A 19,804-nucleotide genomic window follows, 5' to 3' on the forward strand; every position below is an offset into this window, starting at 1 on the left:
TGCGTGGACCAAATTTATTTCCAAGGAGCACCTAGATAGCCACACTGATACGTCAAGTCTTAACATATGCAATATAAGTTATAATAACCACGAAACGTGGCAGCAGCAGGTTGCCACACACAGACCACAACCGTTTGCGACAGGAAGTATGGCCTTCCAATGTTCCTGACCTACGCCAGGTTCCGTCGTCACCGTTTGCCTAGGCGTCGCGCTTTTTGTTGTATCGCGCTGAGCCGAAGGTAGTCGTCCTTCCTGCAGGCCTTCCACACGTCACGCTGTGCCTCGAACAGCGCCCAGCCGGTGGAAACATTCGCGTACGTATCCATCTGCGGCCAGAATTGGGAAGGAAATTCTACATGGAAGGCTCCAACCTGATAGCAGCGCTATAGGTACGATCTGGGTGCGTATCAAAAAAGCATTCTCTTAAGGAACAGCGTATCCGGAATCGCCGGCGTTCAGGTGCTGGCCACTAGTACGGTGATCCGAGCACTTGCGAGATGATCTCTGCGCTACCGAGGCTCCAAGTGCGGTATTTACGGGATAGGAATTTGCAAACATGGACCATGTTTTCAAAGAGCAAGACTTTCTTCATTTACACCGCGTCAGAAAGAAGCAAAGTTTACTCACACTGAACCGAGTGACCTATAGAATGTCGCTAGCATTAGCCGAGCTGTTCGGCGAAAAACAAAAGTGTGTGAAATACTACTTTAACGCGCGCGGTTTTCGATCGCCGGAGCTTTGAAGGCAGATCAAAGTTTGCCTTATAATTGTACCTTTCACCATGTTTTAATGCGATTAGCACTCTTGGGGTACTTCACTGCTTTCCGGAATCAATCAATCAATCAATCAATCAATCAATCAATCAATCAATCAATCAATCAATCAATCAATCAATCAATCAATCAATCAATCAATCTCTCGAACTGTTTTCCCGTCAACCAGGGTCAGTGTGTATTACAAGGTTGAATAGCTAGTGTATCGCGATGGCTGTGCTGAGGGAACTGGGTTCAGAACCCACCTTCACACAACTGGGAATGCGCCATTGCTGCAAGAGGCTGCGATGAGCAACTCGATGAGCCGGAACAAGGTTGTGTCTCAAAGCAGTATCGTTAGCTTGAACATTATTTTTCAAGGAGGTATGTTTCTTAGTTTTTTCTAGTTTTCCTAGTTTATCTTGCTTTACTTTGTCTTTCAAGTTTTCATTTCCTTCCTTCCATATAATCGCCGTCTTTTTGGTCAGTCCTCCGTAGTGGGTAAGCGCCACGAAAGAAGAAGCAAGCAAGCAAGCAAGCAAGCAAGCAAGGCATCGCGCGATGCCATTGTACATGCCTCACGCGAAAGACGTGCTTACTGCTGACAAGTTAAAAAGCGAAAGCGGTAGTGCGGCTTCGGCGCGCTTTACCAGCGTATGTTTCACACACTTGTCCCTCGCACTGACCATTCAAGTTTACGACACCTTAGTGCAGAACAGCGTTGCACACCTCTGCATGGGTCCAGTTACGTACAATGTTAAAAAAATTACTGTTGCCGCCGTCTGCGTTAGTTCCGGGGCCACCGCGGATATGGTGCAGCGATTCATGCCAATGCAACTACTAGCTTACAGCAAGACTGCCTTCATACCTTGCTACGCCAACGCTCGCGAACGAAGCATGCCGTTCGCCACTTGCAGTGGCTTCAACATCGACTACTCGAAGCACCAAAACATGCAGTATATTTCTGGAATACATGAGGGAGGCTTTTGGCGCTGAGCGGGCGTCCATCGACATTACGCCCACAGCAACGATCGGTGGTGTGCTCGATCACATTTTTGTCCATGGAATCAGACAGTTTAGTCCTCACACACATGCATCGTTATTCTATATTCGTCTATATTCTGTTGCTGTCTACTGGTGGTGTTGAATCGATGGAGATTTTGTCTGATAAGGTTCAGATGCATAGAACGTACAGTCGCGGACAGTATAAAATGGACCACGGGATCTCCAAAAACGTTCAATTCCCGAGCAGCCTGTAGCAGTAACCAGTAAAACTGCTCACGACAACGTTGTTAGCATATTCTAGTCGAGATCCAAAATGCAAATACCAGATTGCGTTGTGAGGTTGCGGAGATATTCAGCTTTTTCTTAGATTTCATGGTCCATAATATTCTGTCCACGACTGTACATAATGTCTGTGTATATTCAAACGTACACTATTGCTTTGTGATATGTTTATAGCAAGCAATTAAACATTCTGCAAATCAATGTATCATACAACACTGTGTCCGTCTTGATTACACCATGACGAGAATTCATCCCGTATAATCACTAATTACACACGGCCTCGAGAGAGAACGCTAATCGTATAGAATCGCCAGTCGTCTTCATAGGATGAAAGCGCTGCCGATCTCACGATCAATATCGATGTTAGTACGATTAGTGTTTAAGCAACGCATCGGCGCACCGTACTGAAACCGCCGAAACGCTGCCGGACTGATCTCTCATGCTTCCCATGAATGCGCCGCGCCATCTAGTGCTGTCGCAGAGAAGTGCTCGCGTGGAGTGTATGGATATATAATTAAACAAGATTTTTTAATAATGAAAATGACGTGGGCTCGACTCTGGGCAACACTGCAGAAATTTAGGTTTTTCTTTTTTCGCGAAACGGCTTGGCTGAGGTCAGCTCGTATCATGTACCGAATACGTACGGTGTAGCCGCATTTATCAGTTAAGCTATTGGGCCAGAAAGTGACGATGTCGTCAATTTCGGAAACGGTTGCACCAAGATTTTATAAAAAAAATATCAGCTAGGTCGATGATTGGCCGTGCTTTCGCCAGCCATGTGGTCATACGCTACGGAATACACGGCCACATGCTGTAAGTCATCCTTGTACAATTCATCAGAAAGCACCATGATTACCTCGTGAAATTCGTCCACTGCTGTTATCCAGAAGATGCGCAGAAGCCGAGAAGTTGGAAGTGCCAAAAGGTGCTCAACCACACTCTTTCCTGTTTTGCACAACTGGCATTGCACCATTAGCATAGAATATAAGCTGCAATTGTTACAAATATAAGAAGTGTCTCTGCAGAGGACGTCGAATGTGCTTTCAAAAGCAAGGATTTAGATACAACGGCAACAGTAAAAATTCAATATTTATTCTAGCACAAGCACTCAATGTGGGATTGTGGCAGTATGTTGCATTGGTCATACGAACGCACTTCGGTTGTACCATTCCTTTTCAGTGCTTATAGCTGTTTAACCGCAGCTATAACCACGTGGTCTTCAAATTCATGCTCGCGACTGTATATCTGTGTGAAGCGTGGGTGTTGGCTATGTGTAAGGCACTTGTACTCAAGCGAATGACATCGCAACACCAAGAGGCATGGCCGGCACACCCCCACTTCCACTAAATGGAACGTATTCGCAAAATTATATTGGTTACTAAGTGGAACACGTGCGGAACGGACGTGCTACCGCGACGGCTCATGCATCTAGAAAACTTCTTGCCACTGTACATCATTCTTCACAATGTCCCACATATGTTTCACTAATGAAATGGGGCACCTTAGTATTGCCCATATAGTTTCCAGAAAGGAAGGGAAACATAACAGGTGCATTTTAAGCTGCATCAAATTTTTAAATGATGCCTGTGGCATCAGGGCTAGGCCTGTCAGCTCAAGGCCACGGCTAGTTGGAAAATGGTGGCCGCCTACATTCGGGCATCAGCAGCTTGGCCTCCGGGATAAAGTTTATTCACTTACGTGCCTGGGGCGGATAGCATATTTCTAGCCCTTTAGGTAATTTACTCAATAAGATGGCCACTACTTCTAGGAGAAGTCAAAGTGCATAAATGAATGTGTAACATAATTACACTGTACGGCACATATATCAATATGCGAATTAGGGCCGGTGTGCTAGCAAGGCGTACGCAGTTGTAAGAAATTCTCATGACTACACCAGTTTCGAGAGAATATTTTCCAAAGTGTTCGACTAAATGCAATGACATTCCATTTACTTTCGTACTTTAGTGCATAAAACAGCCTTCACAAAATAGTAAGTAAAACAAGATCGCCATCTTACCGCAAGTTTTGCGCCGCATACATCGAAACTGGTGTTAGGCACAAAATTCGCTCCAAGTGGATATGCCTTGCGAACTCACTACCAAGGTAAATATTTAAAAAAGATAAAAGGTGTTAATGAGTTAATTATTCAAGTAAGTATTTTGATATCTCGTAGAAGTACTCGCTGCCGTATTGAGTAACTTAGCTAAATGTTACGTATGTGGTACCTACCAAGGACAAGTAAAAAAAAGTTAGTGCCACTAGAAAAAAAAGCACTCTATTTCAAACATTGCTACGCCTTGGCAGAATTTGTGTTAAACAACGTTCACAGAGTAAAGACAGGCGATTGCCAGCGTATCACCTTGTCTTGCAAGGACTGCACTGTCTCGTAGGTGAGATAAAAACGCCGGTTTCCATCGGTGTACGATTCATAGGCGTACTGCTCGGCACTGTTGTAGGACTCAAGTCTGGTGGAGATGTTGCTCCTGCAGGGGAAGTCACTGTCCACCATGTAGGAGTACTCGCACTCTTGGTCGGCGGCCGTCGGTGTCTTGGCGCCCGGCTTCCCGACGTACACCATGACGCCAAGAGTGGAGGACAGCATGACGGTAAAGTTGCCACCCCGTAATTGAAGATACGACGAGGCTCGTTCGGCGACCTCCTGAAGGCATCGCATGAAATATAAACCCCGAGGAAAAATAAATGGGGACGCAAACTATGTATCTTACGACGTGCAGTGTACTCCACAGGGTGACAATTTTTTAGTGTTACCCACCGTGGTTGCATAGGGGCTAATGGTATTGCGCTGCCAAGCACGAGGCTGCGGGATCGAATCCCGTCCATGGGCGCATAATTTCGATGGGGGACGAAATGTGAAACACCCGTGTAGTTCAATTTAGGTGCACGTTAAATGACTTCTGGCGGTCCAAATTATTGTGGATTCCCCCCCCGTCCCCCCTCCCCCCTCTACGGCGTGCCTCATAATCAAATCATGCTTTTGGCACGAAAAACCTCGAAATTTCAATTTTACAGAATTTTGAATTGCCTGTTGCAGATATCATATTTCTAATCCTTGAGCTGGATTATTAGGAGAGGCTTATTATTATTAGGAAAATGATATTTAACTTGTTATTTAATTGCGGCACATAGTCCACTTTACGAATGGTTGTCGGTGAGTTTTCAAGGCGTACCCACAGATGATTTTCTATAAAGAAGCCAGCTTTGAGATATGCGCCATCAAAGTCGCCTTAAATATGTACTGCTGTTTCCTTTATTCTTTTTTTAACATAGCACTATTTCATGCATTGAAGCATAAAAGTAAATGGAACGTGCATGTGTTTTGTCCTTCACTTTGGTCAATATTATTTAGAAACTGGTCTCCTCCTGGAAATTCATGTCAAGTGGATACGTCTTACGAACAGCCTGGCTACAATTCGTTACATGCAATACGTGCCATAAAACAACAATTTAGCAGTTAATTAATGAGTTCTGTTAATAAGTTATCCTGTGTTTCAATTTCTCGTTCTCGTAATGCCCGCTGTTATGGTTCATAGTGTACGGCAGTGAATGGACCGAATTCCAAGCACCTGAGAAACGACATGCCTGATCGTCTCGCTCGTCAACATGAAAAGAGTTGTCGGTCTTGTTTGTGCGACGGGATTGTGTACCAGTGCAAATTTTACTCTCTGTCCTATGTTCTCCACCTCTACCCCAGGGAGTGGTTTCTACCCGTATTCCTCTGTGTGTACTGACCACTCTCTTAAATAAAGGGAGTGAAAAATGATGAACCAGCCACCCTCCTCCTTCTCAGGCCGGAGAGTTGCTCCTTCACAAGCACTTCACATGTCGCGCCCTCTCGCGGCAATCAAAAGGGGAGGAACGTTTCATCTTGCGTGTGTACCTTGCGTCGCCGCCGATGGTGACCCGAACATCGACTACGATAACTTCTTTGCGACGGAAACTCATGCTAAATGGCGTAACCTGAGGTCTAAACCTTTCACGAGAAGGGACCACCAGTGTCAAACCTCTAGCGTGAAGGGGAGCTGCGATACGAGAATAGTTCAACTCGAAAGCAGCTTCCAGCCGTCTGAGCGCATCCCCACCGCAAGCTACGTCTCCCAATGCACAGACGCAACAGAAACCCTGCCGCTAGAGCAAGGAGCCGCATGAGTGCACTATGCAAACAAATGTGCAGCTGCACATGCACTTGCATGCCGGTTCGACCGCGTCTCCGCCCGCCAGTGGCGGCTTCTCCGCGATGCATCGTGTTACAGAGACCGGAAGCGCCGACCAACAATAGAAGATTTCCTAAAAGGCGCGATAAAGAGAAACGTACCAATAAAATGTGACCAGAAAATAAATTTGGAAAAAAAAACGAACCTTTCACTGACTTCCCCGTGGAAACTTAGCATATACAGCTGTCGGTGTCTGTGAAGAAAAAAAGACACTGCTGGAGATAACGTGTAGACTGACAATTGAAACTACTAAGTACGAAAAGCATAATGAAAGGCACAAGGGTATGGTACGAACGGATATGCCCAGACATCAACGGGAGACGAAGCTAATGGGAGACACGTGGTGACGGCACCATTGTGGACTGTTTCGACTGCCGGGATTCGAGAAAGCTGCAGGGCACTGTCGATCTCGAAAGTCCGTACGGAGCGAAACTATCCTCTCCCTAGAAAAAGTACGGCTAGCAGGCGCAGACGCGGCTTGGCAGTTGATGCGCTCAGCGAGTGACGGCGTATTCCATAGTCGGAGCTATCCGTCCCAGTCACTTGTCGCGATGGTTACGCTTCTGCCATTGTATTTACGCTATGGTTATAGTAGTGGTAGCCTAGTAGACTGCATCGTAACAATCTTCGTTACCATGACTTTCCTGAAGATGGACATAACACGACAGATACCAGCAGTTAGCTTCTGATATCGTCAATGATGAGCGGGGCCAGTCACGCCAATCGCGGTGAGTAATGTTTAGTTCTTGTATGAAGTAGCACCCTGAAAGTCGCGGCGAGTAACCTGTATCGTAGCCTCCTTGGATGCTACGCTAGTATTTAGATTCCGCTCTCATCCAACCACTATATCCTTACAAATCACACGCAGCTGCTGAGCGTGTAGCAGCGAACGGCGCCCTCGACGTAGCCGAATATTTTTGATCGGTGGACAGGAAGGCAAAACGCGATTTCGAAGGCTTGCTCGAAAGCGGTGTCTTTAACGCCCGGTCAGATTCATCCCTGCACTACACACCCGGCCTCAATTCCGGCAGCCACCGGCACAACGTGCGCCGGCTCGCACGTACCCGCTTTGCATAGGCGCACAGACGCCGTGAATTGTAGAGCGTTTGCCAATTATGTATGAAATTAGGCGAGAAAACGTTGAAGCTATCTCAACAGAGTGCATTTTGTAAATGTCAGTGCGTCAGTGTTTCTTGAAGCGCCATCAGCTTTGGCTTCGAGGAGAATGGCTTAGATCGTCGTGAGCACTATGTTAATAATTTAAAACCGCTAGTCAAAAGCAGTCAATATATTGCGGTTTTATATTAACAGGTCTGTGTGGATATGGCATGCATTTGAGGTGATTATACAAAAACAACTATTTTGTGGAAACTTATTGCTGAATTACGTATAACAGAGAGTCATTCACTGGCACTAAAATGCAGGACGACACATCATGACTATATAGGAAGGTTTCAAGACATGGATGTACGAAGCCCGAGCAGTGTTTGTGTATGTGCTGTGCATTTGTGTGTTGTGGTTGCTCGGTTGTGTATAGTATTTGGGAAAGTGCTCCGTGTTGCTCTGTAGTGAATGGTATCTGCTTGGAAGTGTTGCATGTTGATCTATCGCAACCAGTATCGTGACCTTGCCGTATAGAAAATGGAAAATGAAACGTTGCGTTCTGTTTTTTTCGTCAGCTTCTAGCGCCACGCAGTAACTCGGGCCACGCATTAACTGTACGGTTTAGTAATTTGAAGCCTCTCCAGGTAGCGCTAAGCGCGTTGTTCACATAAGTGTGTTTGTATGGACGCGCGCGATGCATTGATGTATGGATATCCCTACGTTCACGTAAGTTCAACGCCGCGATGTTCTAGCGATGTCATTCCTTTTCGCGCTTCTACAGTGGTTAGTGCGACGCTCCGCCCACGTTAACATGATCAGCCGGCCCTGATCGGCGGGGTATAAGAGTTGCAGAGGAGCGGAAGGCATCGTTGCAATATCGTGTCGCACTTGCACCTGGTACCTTGTATGCGCCGAAGAAAGCTTAGCGAGATTTTTTTCGCAAATATCAGTAACGTACACCATGATTATAACGTGTACGTTGTTTTCCATCTGCGAACCAGCACGGTTGCTAGGACTAGTCTCATCCATGGCTTTGCTTCGCTTCCCTGGGGTCGGCCATGTTGGTTTTGGAAGGCAGAAACAGTTCCTCCCATTAATGAAGGACGGAAGTTGCTCCATTTCGAGACGAACATAGTAGACATCGCCATTTCGCCCTTAAAGGAGCAAGGGTCACTCCATTATTTCTTAGAGTGCAGCATGCTGACAAGGCCTTCACCAGGGAGCAAGAGAGTATAAGGTTGCCCGGTTGGTGTAGGGTATAAGAAGGCCAGTGAAACGCCACGAACATATCTTTTCTGTCCGTGGGTCAAGGAGTGCGCACGCCGAACGTTTATGCACTGTTTGTCTTCGAGCGCACCGCTCACCCGTAGTGATGTATTAAACTTCTATTATATGTTTATACATAATCTCGTCTTCCCTGCCGGACCTTTTCCGATGCTCTACCTGGTTCGAGCTTCAAGCAGAGGCTGTTGATGACCTAACGCCACCTATTTGAATAATCCGGCGTAGAAAACAAGAATTATACTATTTGCCACAGGCGATTTTTAAAACTCCCGGAAAACTAATAAAAATTTCAGGATGCTCTAGCTTCGCCTTCAACAGTGGAACGCGATAGCATTCAAAGATCCCCGATTGCTTCTCGCTCTTCCCACCAACCGCAGCTTATGCAACCGTAATGTCTTCATGGAAACGTTGGCGGCGAGTGCTATGGACGAAGGTGAGCTTTCTGGTTTTTTTTTTGTATTTCGAGAACTTGGTACTACCCCGATAGTGATTGCAATAACGATCAGTGCGATAACATTGCCATGCCGCAGTACTGCCACGATAGCAATTATTGCGACAACAATTATTACAATAACGTTTCCATAATGTAGTCCTGCCAAGGTAGCGAGTATTGCGATAAAGTTCCCACATAGTAGTACCGCCATGATTACCGCCATGAGTACCAATCATTATTGCAATAACGATTGTAGCGATAACGTTCGTACAATGTAGTACTGCGACAACGTTCTGACAACGTAGCACTGCCACGATAGCGATTATTGCGATAACATTTTTCTTTACAACTTGCGCACGTATCGAAAAAGCGTAGCCACCTTTCGCAGTCTACAGAGCTGGCTCAATGCTGCACTTTTCTCCCCGATTTCCCAGAGACACGTGGCGTGCAGCTGCCGTGCTAAACTTTCACGACGTGAACTCGTCTGGCACTCCGTACAGTTCTCTCGAGAACTGGTTCAGCAAGTGCAGCCAAATCAACGATATCTATATTAGTAACGGAATACTCATGGAGGGAGCCAATGTGTGGGAACCATGGACTGCATTTTGTAACAGCAATAAGAGTGGGGGGGGGGGGGGCAGCACTTCATTGTACATTGTGCTTTTTTTTTTGTCACCACTCATAATAATGGAAATGGGAGGCACGCGGCAGCAGCAATGAACATCAGCAATAATGGAGGTGCTTTAGGAAATGGATCGCCACAAACTATGGTCCCAGAGTGTCGCGAGGCGACAATTATTTTCCCCGCTTATGTTATTCTTTTGTTGGTGCCTATAGTGTTTTCCCACGGGCAAAATGGTATGTAGCGTTGTGCATGAGCAAATCATCCAAGGTTCAAAGGATGGAATGAAAAATCCATGGTTACTAAGTCGCGCTTCAAAATGCATATAAATATGGAAGGTAAACACTGCAAACAGGAAGTTATATACAATCAGTCATAAATGAAGGAATTGATCCACGAACATAAATTTGCTTTCAATATACCTGTCTCTTCGATTTTATTTCAGACACTTCGCAGGGTATTTTCGCCTGCGTTCTGCTCAGAGCGTCGAGTCAGTTTGTAATTTCGATGCAGTATTTGCCGCTAGATGCGCTAATCTATGTACAGCATCCCCACAGTTCAGTCGACTCGAGCTCAGTTCATATACCCACAGAGAATAGGGATGATTGCAATAATCCTTGCAACTTCCAGCGCTGTCTCTGAGTGGCACTGTTGAGAAAGGACGCGATCGCGTAGTGTGCAAGATTATAGAACACAACAATAACAAAGCCCCGCTTGGCACCGTTTATTAAATACATTAGAGAAACGCCATTTTGGACGATACTCGCGAGAATATGCAATATTATACCTCTTCCAGTGGCAGGACTATATTGCACTGCTAAAGTCAAATGTAGGTACTTGTGATTATGGCATGAGTTGTTCCTAAAAATACTCCTGATGATACTTTAGCTATCAATAATTTCATGGGACCTTGAGCCTTATCAGAAACCGAATGCCACCGATTAGCTAGAGAGAGATAAAAAATTATTTGGATCATCTACTCACGAAGCTTGGAAGTACGTAAGTCTGACCCTTCCTGCATATCGGTCGAGTAGAGCATGGGTCACCCGCATTGTATAGCTTGGATATGTGGGTCTGCAGGATGATGACATTCAGATGTCTGCGTAAGAAGGAAGAAAATCCAAGAAATGGGTGCTCTGAAGGAGTGCAACTGCTATTTTAACATATAAAGTTTCCAGCAACTAGGATATTACTCGCAACATATAAATTCATTAGGATTTATGCCAGAAAAGGCTTCGTAGTATTCTTTATGTACAACAGTTACCCCGCTGCCGGGTAGTCTTATTGGCGTCGCAGACAAAGCGCAAATACAAATACATGTTTATTTTTCTCACACAGATGACATTTTGTCAAACTTGTGGGCGCAACCTGCTTGTCGCTGTACTAGCACTTTTAGTAAGGATACAGCGTAATAACAGTGGGGCGCTACACCGATTTACAGCAGCACCACTTCGAGAAACCGACAGATGACATTGTTAACGTCGATCCTATGGTGAAATTTGTCATTTATGCTGATGATGTGACACTGTTATTTTCTGCAGAAAGCACGGATGAGCTGATTCTGAGAGCGAACAGAACGCTTGTGAAATTAGACACATGGGCGCAACTTAACAAATTGAAAATAAACGTTTGTGAAACGAAGGCCGGCATATACCGTGCGAAAAACAAGAAAATTAACATTACCTCAGACATTAAGCTGCGGAACTCAAAGGTAGAACTAGTAAGCGCATTTAAAATACTTGGAGTGTCTTTCAGCGAAAATATGACCTGGGACACTCATATCGACCACGTTGTGTCAAAACTTTCTCGCAACGTTGGATTGACATACGCCAACAGATACATTCTACCGTCAAAGGTTAAGCTTCTATTGTACAATGCGTTATTCCACTCACATATGAAATATTGCCGATTAGTTTTGGGGAACACAACAAAAGGTAATTTGCAAAGAATCATGATATTACAGAAAAAAATGATACGAAATATTGAAAACGTCCCCATGAGTCACCCTTCACACCCTCTGTTCTTGAAGTACTGTGTAATGAAAATAGACGAGCTATATCCGCATTGCCTGTGTTCAGCCTATAAGCTTGAAGTAAAAAATAACAGCTATTGCCTACTACGGTTGGCATCGCTTTCTAAAAGGACCACACCTTATGAGAATAGAAACACACAGCCATGGCTAATCAAAACGTGCAGAACCGGATACGGACAACAAATGGTAAACAGAACCCTACCACATTTGCTAAATTTCTGCCATAACAACGGTTTCACTCCCGAAACAGCATCGAACCAGAAACTGAAATTGTTCTTCTGTGACAAAGCTCCTTTCCCATGACAGAATTTCATGTGGTTTTTTCATCTCTGCGCATATACGCTATACGCATTGCAATGTACCAATGTACTGTTTCATACTACACCAATGTGTGCCGCTTTATTTTTCGTTTTTTCCTTCATTATGTAGCGTTTTTTACTTGCAGTTTTTCATGTTTGTACGTTTTCTTTAACATTGGTCTATCACGCAGTTAACAAACTTTTTATTTCTATAGTTACTTATTCTCAATGTTATCGACAAGTTATTGCGGCATTAGTATTTATTATTTATTTGTGGTTTTTATGTTGCCATGCGAAAAAGTGTTTCTGTTTCTTCTATTTCGTACTCCGGGGAGCTGGGAACTAATCAAGCTGACTTGTCAGCTTTTTTTCCGCACTCCCTCACTTCATAAGTGAAATAAAGATTATTATTATTATTATTATTATTATTATTATTATTATTATTATTATTATTATTATTATTATTATTATTATTATTATTATTATTATTAAAAAAGAAATTCTCAAATACTGAGCAGAAAAACAAACCGGCGAAAAAACAATCCTTATCCCGTGTGGAATAAGTACGTTCGTGCCCCTGAATTTCTTTTAATTACGGCCTCAGAACTAAGCTACGAGGCAATTTTGGCCTCGGCGTTGTGTAGGGGGCCTTGCCATAGTGTATATTCTATGGCTTTTCGTCCGCTTAAAACATGTGGCTCAACTGCTACTGTGATATTCGCCGAAGCAGATTTCATCGCGCTGAAATTTGGAGGCATCTCGGCAGGAGCTGCAGAAATGAAAGGCAACAGTTTCCACGTGACAGGCCTCCACAGGTCCGGGACAGTTGCTTTCTCCCCTTATTGAGAGAACGTCCGGATGCACTTTACTGCTGTGGATATTGTTCTGACTTCGTTTTTGCGCTTGAAAGCACTTTTTGTATAAAACACATTCGCTTGCAATGAGCAAAAAAATATTTTGTTGTGTGAAGCCTTATGGTTGACGCTGAGCACTGTGAGTTAATAACTCTTCGGTGCGTCATTGACTACAGTGCATTTATTGAGCGTGAGCTCACAAAGTAACTGCCGGTTACTTCGGCAGTATCGAAATGGGGGTCGAGTGCTAAAATACTTCTGTGCCCCTATCTACAGCCCATTCATACTAACCCATGTTCGTCCAAGTTTACGTGGAACCATCTTCTGTGGCCCTCACCCGTAACTTAGACATAGCTTCAGCATGGTAAATTGAGCACAGTTAATATCTCTGTGGCGAAGTGTTGTTTACTTTAGCAGAGGTCCAGTACGGTTTCTCGTGGCAGTCGGCCTCTATGGCTAGTTTCGTCATCGAAGGACTGTGATGGCTGCAGTTTACAATGACATAATACTTCGACCTACTATTTGGATGCTGTGCTTCCAAAGATAAATTTTCCTTCGTGAAGTAAACTTTACGTGACCACATCTAACATGGCATTAGCTACGTGTTTGTCGAACTGCGACCCCTGTCACTCCCTGAAAGTGCTCCTCGAATCGCGATACATAGCTCAATAGTACTTTGTAGAAGTTAACGCTTTCCGCCGTAGTATGCCATGCTATCCGAAAGATAGGTTAAGTTCATAGATTTAGTGTCCCGTTATATCGATGGAAGGATCACTGAAAGAAGAAGCCGCCAAACCGTTTTATATGTAAATGTACTCACGGTATGGATTGCACCTCAACTGCGAAATCCTCCGACGCCAACGGTTCGTGCAGCCACGCACCTATGAATGTCATGGGCTTGACTCGACGCTCTGCTGTCAATGCATCCGCCATAGCCTGTGCCGGTAAAAAATATCACCGGTCTTGCAATACAAATTTCTTATTATAAACACACGAGGCACAAATAATAGCAGTAAGGTCGCTTTTAATGGCTCATGGCGCAGTCAAATGCAAAAAAGAAAGAAATGCTATTCCAATAACATTACACTAACAGCATTATAACATTGAATTTTCCTTAAAAGTTCTATTAATTTATTTCAGCGCTCGTAAATGTGGTGCCAATGCATTCTAACGACCAGAAAGCACGGGATCATTAACCACGATAAGGACGCTACCTTCAGTACAACCACGAAAAGAATTTCTTCTGAAGAGACGCTTGTTATTCGGGCGGCAACTTCTAACGTTGCCTGTGTTGAGAGCGATGCAGAATAAATCTCGGGAGGATATGTGGAGTGTTTCGAAGTTGTTTCCGCAGCTGTAATGAATGCGCCAGAAAGTTGCAGCTATGTGCCTGCTGCGTTTAACGTCAGTAATTAGATGACCATCGTAGATAGTACCTTTTCTGATTATTGAGTTATGACGTGGGAGCATTGAAGATTATCTTTCTTGAATGATTTGAATGCGTCTGACCTGAAGTAGGCCGGAGCATTGCTGTGGCTCTGGTTTAATGGCCTTTCTATAGCTGCATCCGCGTTTAACTTTTTGACAGTATGTAATGTTCTTCAATAATACGGCTTTATTCATCTGTTTGAAGCCCCTGCTTGATCTGACGAACATAATAAGCGTAAGTTTGATGGGTTTTATACAAATGTCCTTTCTTTTTAGCAGTTGGACTGTTGCAAATCTTAGTGATTGCGTTGCAGTTACACACCGTAAGCACAAAGTATATTCAAAACAGTTGCCTTATATGCCGAAACAAGGCTGCTGGTGTTGATGCCTGTGTAACGCGGAAAGTTGAGCACGCCCATGGCTGACAGGTTGGCGCTGCGCACAAGATCCGCTAGATGTCTGTCCATGTTTGGGAGGGCGCTCAGCGTGCTCTGCGGCTGTCCCAAACCGTTGACCGAGAAGCTAACGCCAGCGGTCGAGACCGTGCTTGCCAAAGCACCCTGCGTGCGAGAATGTGTAAGCAGCAGATTGATTGAGGCATTGTTTTTGGTGGCCCAAGGGCCAGGTGTGATCAAAAGGCTCAGGAACCGTTATTTAGAAGCTTCGAGATGTTTTGAAGCATACTATGTGTAACGTGGCTGCAAAGTGGCCTAACATTATCGGCAGTAGAAGTCCTAAAATATAGAATAATTAGACATACAATTTCGCAATAGCGGACGTTGAGCGTTAGCCCTCTGCGGAACAATACGGAGCGCGTCGGCTCGAGACTTCTCGTTTACCGTACTAAAGGTGTGGCCTGCTGTGTGCGCCCCTGGGCTCGTGATGGCGCAGCGAAAGGGGAGGAGGTGGCGCCCCGTAATAAGTGCATGACGGGGCGCATTCATGAGCGCGTTCATGACGCTCTAAGTTCTACAAACTGTGTAGTGCTTTCGCATTTTCTCACGTAAGCAGTGTTAGGTGTCACTGCCAAATTTTTAATTCGATAATAATTTAAAGTTACACTGTACGGAATCTTACATACAAAAGGACGGGATACCAGTCGTAGGCGGCCTGCCAGAGTGGCCACATCATCCGTGGTGAAGTGGCTCCATGCGGTGCTGTCTCGCTGTTTACCGCAAACCTACTCAGACCTGTTTAACTTAGTTTTCGTAGCATCCAAGTGACACGCAGACCAATGAGAGATACGGGCCTTGCTCCCAATCGCGTACTCAGGGCAATCAGGCAGGCCGACTCGATTGAACAGTGGCCAGTGTTTAAGCGACGAGACACCATTTGGGGGGGGGGGAGGACACCAAACACCATTTGGGGGGGGGGGGGAAGAGGTGTTTTCAAAACTAATCGCGAGTGATGGACAGTAGAGCCGAACGTGTACCGACCGCGACACGTACACACACTCATCCCCACCCATTTTTTGGTCCCCTCAAGGTCGGCCGTGTGCTGAACAATTGTTGGACAAAGCGCACACACAGTGTCTGTCAGGTACGACTGCGTTGTCCCTACAAGAGCAGATTGTCGAGGCGCCGTCGTGGTCAATCCCACGCAAAGGCTCTAGTCGCCCGCGATGTTCGCTTCCGTGGTTCCACGTCTCGGACACCACTCTCTGTCGGACTCCCCCGCATGAAGGAAGACTCGACAGTCACAAAAAGAAAAGGATAGACCTGCGGCGTACGTGCTTCGCGACACTAGTATACTACTCAATGGAGTGCAGTAAGTTAGCGCGAACTTTAGGGCCGATGTTTGTCATTAGCTGCCCATCACTTGTCCTAGCTAAAAAGATCTCCTAAAAATGGTTTTCGTGAAGCTAACATGCCCCACGTAGGTAAGCGTACATGTGCTGTAGGGACTCTGCCCGTTCGCGTCATCAAAGCTGCAAGGAACCTGTTGAACAGAAGTGCGGCCTGTTCGGGCAAGAAAACCATATCCGCAATTTTACGTTAGTTTAAACGTAGTAATAGATGTGCCCTGGACGCAATTTTAAACAAAAATAAATGCGGTCCTGCAGCGATTATGCGATTTAGAGCGCACTAGAGCACACCTTTAGGTCTGAACTCCGTATACGCTCCGTATACGTTAAGCAGGCGTTTCCCTCGGAAGCCAAGTTGCCAGACCGCCTGTTTATTCACTTTCCTATAGCAAAACTTCAGTAGCTCGTTAATTTTACTGCCACTAGACAACCGCGAGATCCATTCAGTGCACATGCAGATGGTGAGGTCGAAGTGCTTCAATGCGTGAAGCAGTGAGAAAGGCATAAACAATGATCGCTATAGAATTCCCTCTTTCCCTGCTTTTCTTTCTAACGCCTGTCTTAAACGAGGTTGTCTAAAAAGGTTACTTTCAAATATGGCTTTCTTGTATTTTGCAGTTGAAACTGACGAAATATAATCAACGAAATGTAAGGAACGTGTCATAATGTACCGCGTCTAGCGGTGTCCTTGTTAACCATGCTGCGCATTGGGATACCCTTATTGATATCTTACGTCAATAAAGAAACTGAATATTTTACTGACTCGTCTGAAAACATCCCAGGAGCTGGGTTCATGGAGGGGTGTGAATCCGTCCGCGTAGGGGGACGTAGCCACCATGTCAGCGTAGACAATGCAGTCACAAAGCTGCCGATGAAACAACTCCGGGGTAGTGAGGGAATCGCCGACTACGCAGAAGATCAAGCCGCTTCGTCGGGTGGTGACCGCTGCGAATGGTGACCGCGAATGCAAAGTTGCTATTGCGAAATGGTGTAGCGATATGTCCAAGTCTCGGTATCTGACTGGCAATGTACGTCAATAACACAAAGTGCTACTGTTTCCAAGTCAATTTGATGATCATGTTAAGCCCAGATAAATATATGAGTGCGTCTAGTCATGGATTCGACGGAAGTTATCTATTCGAGTATTACTGGTCTTACGCGGCACATTTTCGATCGAGATTGATAGAGATGGACAAGACGGCGTGGACGTCGGAATAACGGTGTCGACATCGCCGTGATGTACCGTGAAAGTCCATGTGCGATAGCACCGCGGCAGTGAGGTGGACGCTGTGGGTGCGAGTGAAAGCGTACAAACGTGTTCAAAAAGGGTGGTGTCTCGATCTCCCGCGTACAAGGTAGGAAGGCGGGGAGGAAGCACGCAGTCTCCCATCGCGCGCAAAGCGGCAGAAGGGGGTGAGGGGTGGGGGTGTTTTACTCCGGCGGCGGCTGCGAATGGCGTGGCTGAGCACAGCCATGTGGATCACATCTTGAAAATCTATCTGCGGTCAGTACAGAGCCTAAGTGTGCCGAGGGCTGATGGCTTCGTGTGCGCTGTGTTCTCGACGCTTAGTTCGCGCTTGCTCCGCTGGATCACTGCGACCGCTCTTCCTCACGTCAGCGTTTAGACAGCGACTGTCTGTGGTCACAGAGTCAGTTCAGCGATTATTTACGATTTCGCGCGTGACACCATGCTTGTTACTTTAGTCAGTAAGGGAACGTTCACGAATTTATAACCGTTGATAAATCTACTATCCTTACTTCGTGTATGAGTCTAAAAATTTGCTAGCTCTCTGCTTCTCCATTCTGACAAAATGTGACATTTCTTTGTGAATACGGGCGGTGATCACGCGGCGTTTTTCTGGGATCCTTAGAATTGTTTCGCTTGTTTCTTCGTTCTTTTATTGAGGTTGTCATTATTTTTCAGGACATATTTCCTTCTTCGGATTCAGTAGCTCCCGACTTGTCGGCCCTTTCAGCTATGAACGACTTTAGGTGAGGTAATAATTGAAGGGTACGAATAAGTTCTTCCTAGCAAGTGCGCACATACGTTATTTTAGTAGCCACTTCTATAAAGGAAGAAGTATGCTTATTCGATTAGAGATTTCAAGTAATATTGCTCAAATAGTCATGCTAATTTCACTTAAGAATTCCGCTTCTCAAGAGCACTAGTAACAACTGAAACCGTAACGCTTGATCATTTTTTTCATACTGATACATCACTACATTACTGCAAGAAAAAAATGGCTGTAATTATATATGATGATGTCTGACTAAAGAAATATTGAGAACAACCGGCTCTCGATTGGCTCAGTAGTTTTCACCACGTTCACAACCCTGATGAGCTGTGCCGGCTATGACGCTCCATGTGCTGTAAGTCCAGATTTGTCAGTGCACCGGCATGACTTTTGCATTTCAGTTTTCACGTTTGCTTAAATTAAAGAAACACTGAATACAAGAACAATATAAATAAAGGAGAGCCCCAATGTGAGGCTTCTCTATGCATAAATAACGAAAGCAAATTAGGAGCAAGCAGAAAAAAAAACTAAAATTGAAAAACGACATGCAGGACGCCAAAGTGACCGTGGAAGTATACAAAATTGCAGGCTAGCAGTGAAAATGTATTAGTGCATATATCCAAAACACGGTTGGCCACCATTGTCCCCTTAAAACGACTACAAAAGACTCTTAGCTTATAAAAACGAAATATCTGCTTTAGGCTAATGCATATCTTGTAAAGTTATGAAATATGTTTTCAGTGACTTTTTTAACGTAGAAGGGGCGCCAATTCTCCTGATGGGTCATGGAGCAAAAATTTCAAATAGCAAAAAACGATGCCGTCAGTCTTTCGTAGTCAGCTGAGCCTATGAAAAAAAATATATATTTTTCTCAGCAAAGTGACCAGAGGCCATCCATATTGACTGTGAATCTGCAGGTGAGCAGACAGATTGCAGCTTATAGTAGGCTTACGCGAAGTTGGAGCCGTGAGAGAAGTCGCAGCCGTGGCAGGCATCTGCGCTATCGTTGGGATCACAAGCTCTGGAGGCACGCTCAGTGTTGTAGCAGGATCGCCGCTGCCTGTTGTAGTACTGCCAGCACCTTCGCTACTGCTGTTTCCATCATTACCTTGACGAAGGTCATGGTAAAGAATTTGATGTGACATCAGTACAGTGTTAGTGAAGTGCTTAAGTGAAGAGTGCAATGGATCTCAAGTGAGGCATGCAGCTCAAGCTTGTGGGTGCGATGTCACAGAAGGCGCAAAGTAAATACTAAAAACAGTCTCGGTATGTTGATGACCCACTTGTTTCTGGATAACGACGTAAATTGTTCTTCGAACATGGTGGATGATTTAAAGCGCCAGAATACGTTGACAGTCACATGCAGTCATGCCCTTGAACGTGTATCGTTGAAACACATTGAACATAATATCCGTTAGCTGCTTTCCTGTTATTTTCAGTTCGGAGTTTCCTGACCAAAACAGAAATTGGAATTTCTTGTCTCTGAATGACACTTCTATCGTAGCAGTCATTGCCTGCGTGGTTATCTATGTTTATTTTGCCGCAGAAAATTATTTTAACTCAATTTTAACAGAGATGAACTGTTAATTTACGTTTAAGATAGAAAGTACGTTTTAAAAAGAAACCTTTGGTTTAAAAAAAAGCTTGGTCCAAAGACG

At 44.9% G+C, this 19,804-nt stretch overlaps 1 protein-coding gene across 1 annotated transcript in view; it reads right to left on the reverse strand.

Annotated features, from left to right (window-relative positions):
• The window catches only part of LOC139048076 (uncharacterized), a 23,571-nt gene continuing 3,767 nt past the window's right edge, over positions 1 to 19,804 (reverse strand). Inside the window, exons 4-10 of the mRNA XM_070522482.1 lie at positions 19,099 to 19,254; positions 16,895 to 17,076; positions 14,681 to 14,887; positions 13,720 to 13,835; positions 10,699 to 10,813; positions 4,399 to 4,698; positions 1 to 326 (exon numbers count right to left, since the gene is read on the reverse strand). Coding sequence (XP_070378583.1) covers positions 189 to 326; positions 4,399 to 4,698; positions 10,699 to 10,813; positions 13,720 to 13,835; positions 14,681 to 14,887; positions 16,895 to 17,076; positions 19,099 to 19,254 — 1,214 coding nt within the window. The 3' untranslated portion in view covers positions 1 to 188. The remainder of the gene's footprint in view (positions 327 to 4,398; positions 4,699 to 10,698; positions 10,814 to 13,719; positions 13,836 to 14,680; positions 14,888 to 16,894; positions 17,077 to 19,098; positions 19,255 to 19,804) is intronic.

The sequence above is a fragment of the Dermacentor albipictus genome, chromosome 7, assembly GCF_038994185.2.
Source record: "Dermacentor albipictus isolate Rhodes 1998 colony chromosome 7, USDA_Dalb.pri_finalv2, whole genome shotgun sequence".
NCBI lineage: Eukaryota > Metazoa > Arthropoda > Arachnida > Ixodida > Ixodidae > Dermacentor > Dermacentor albipictus.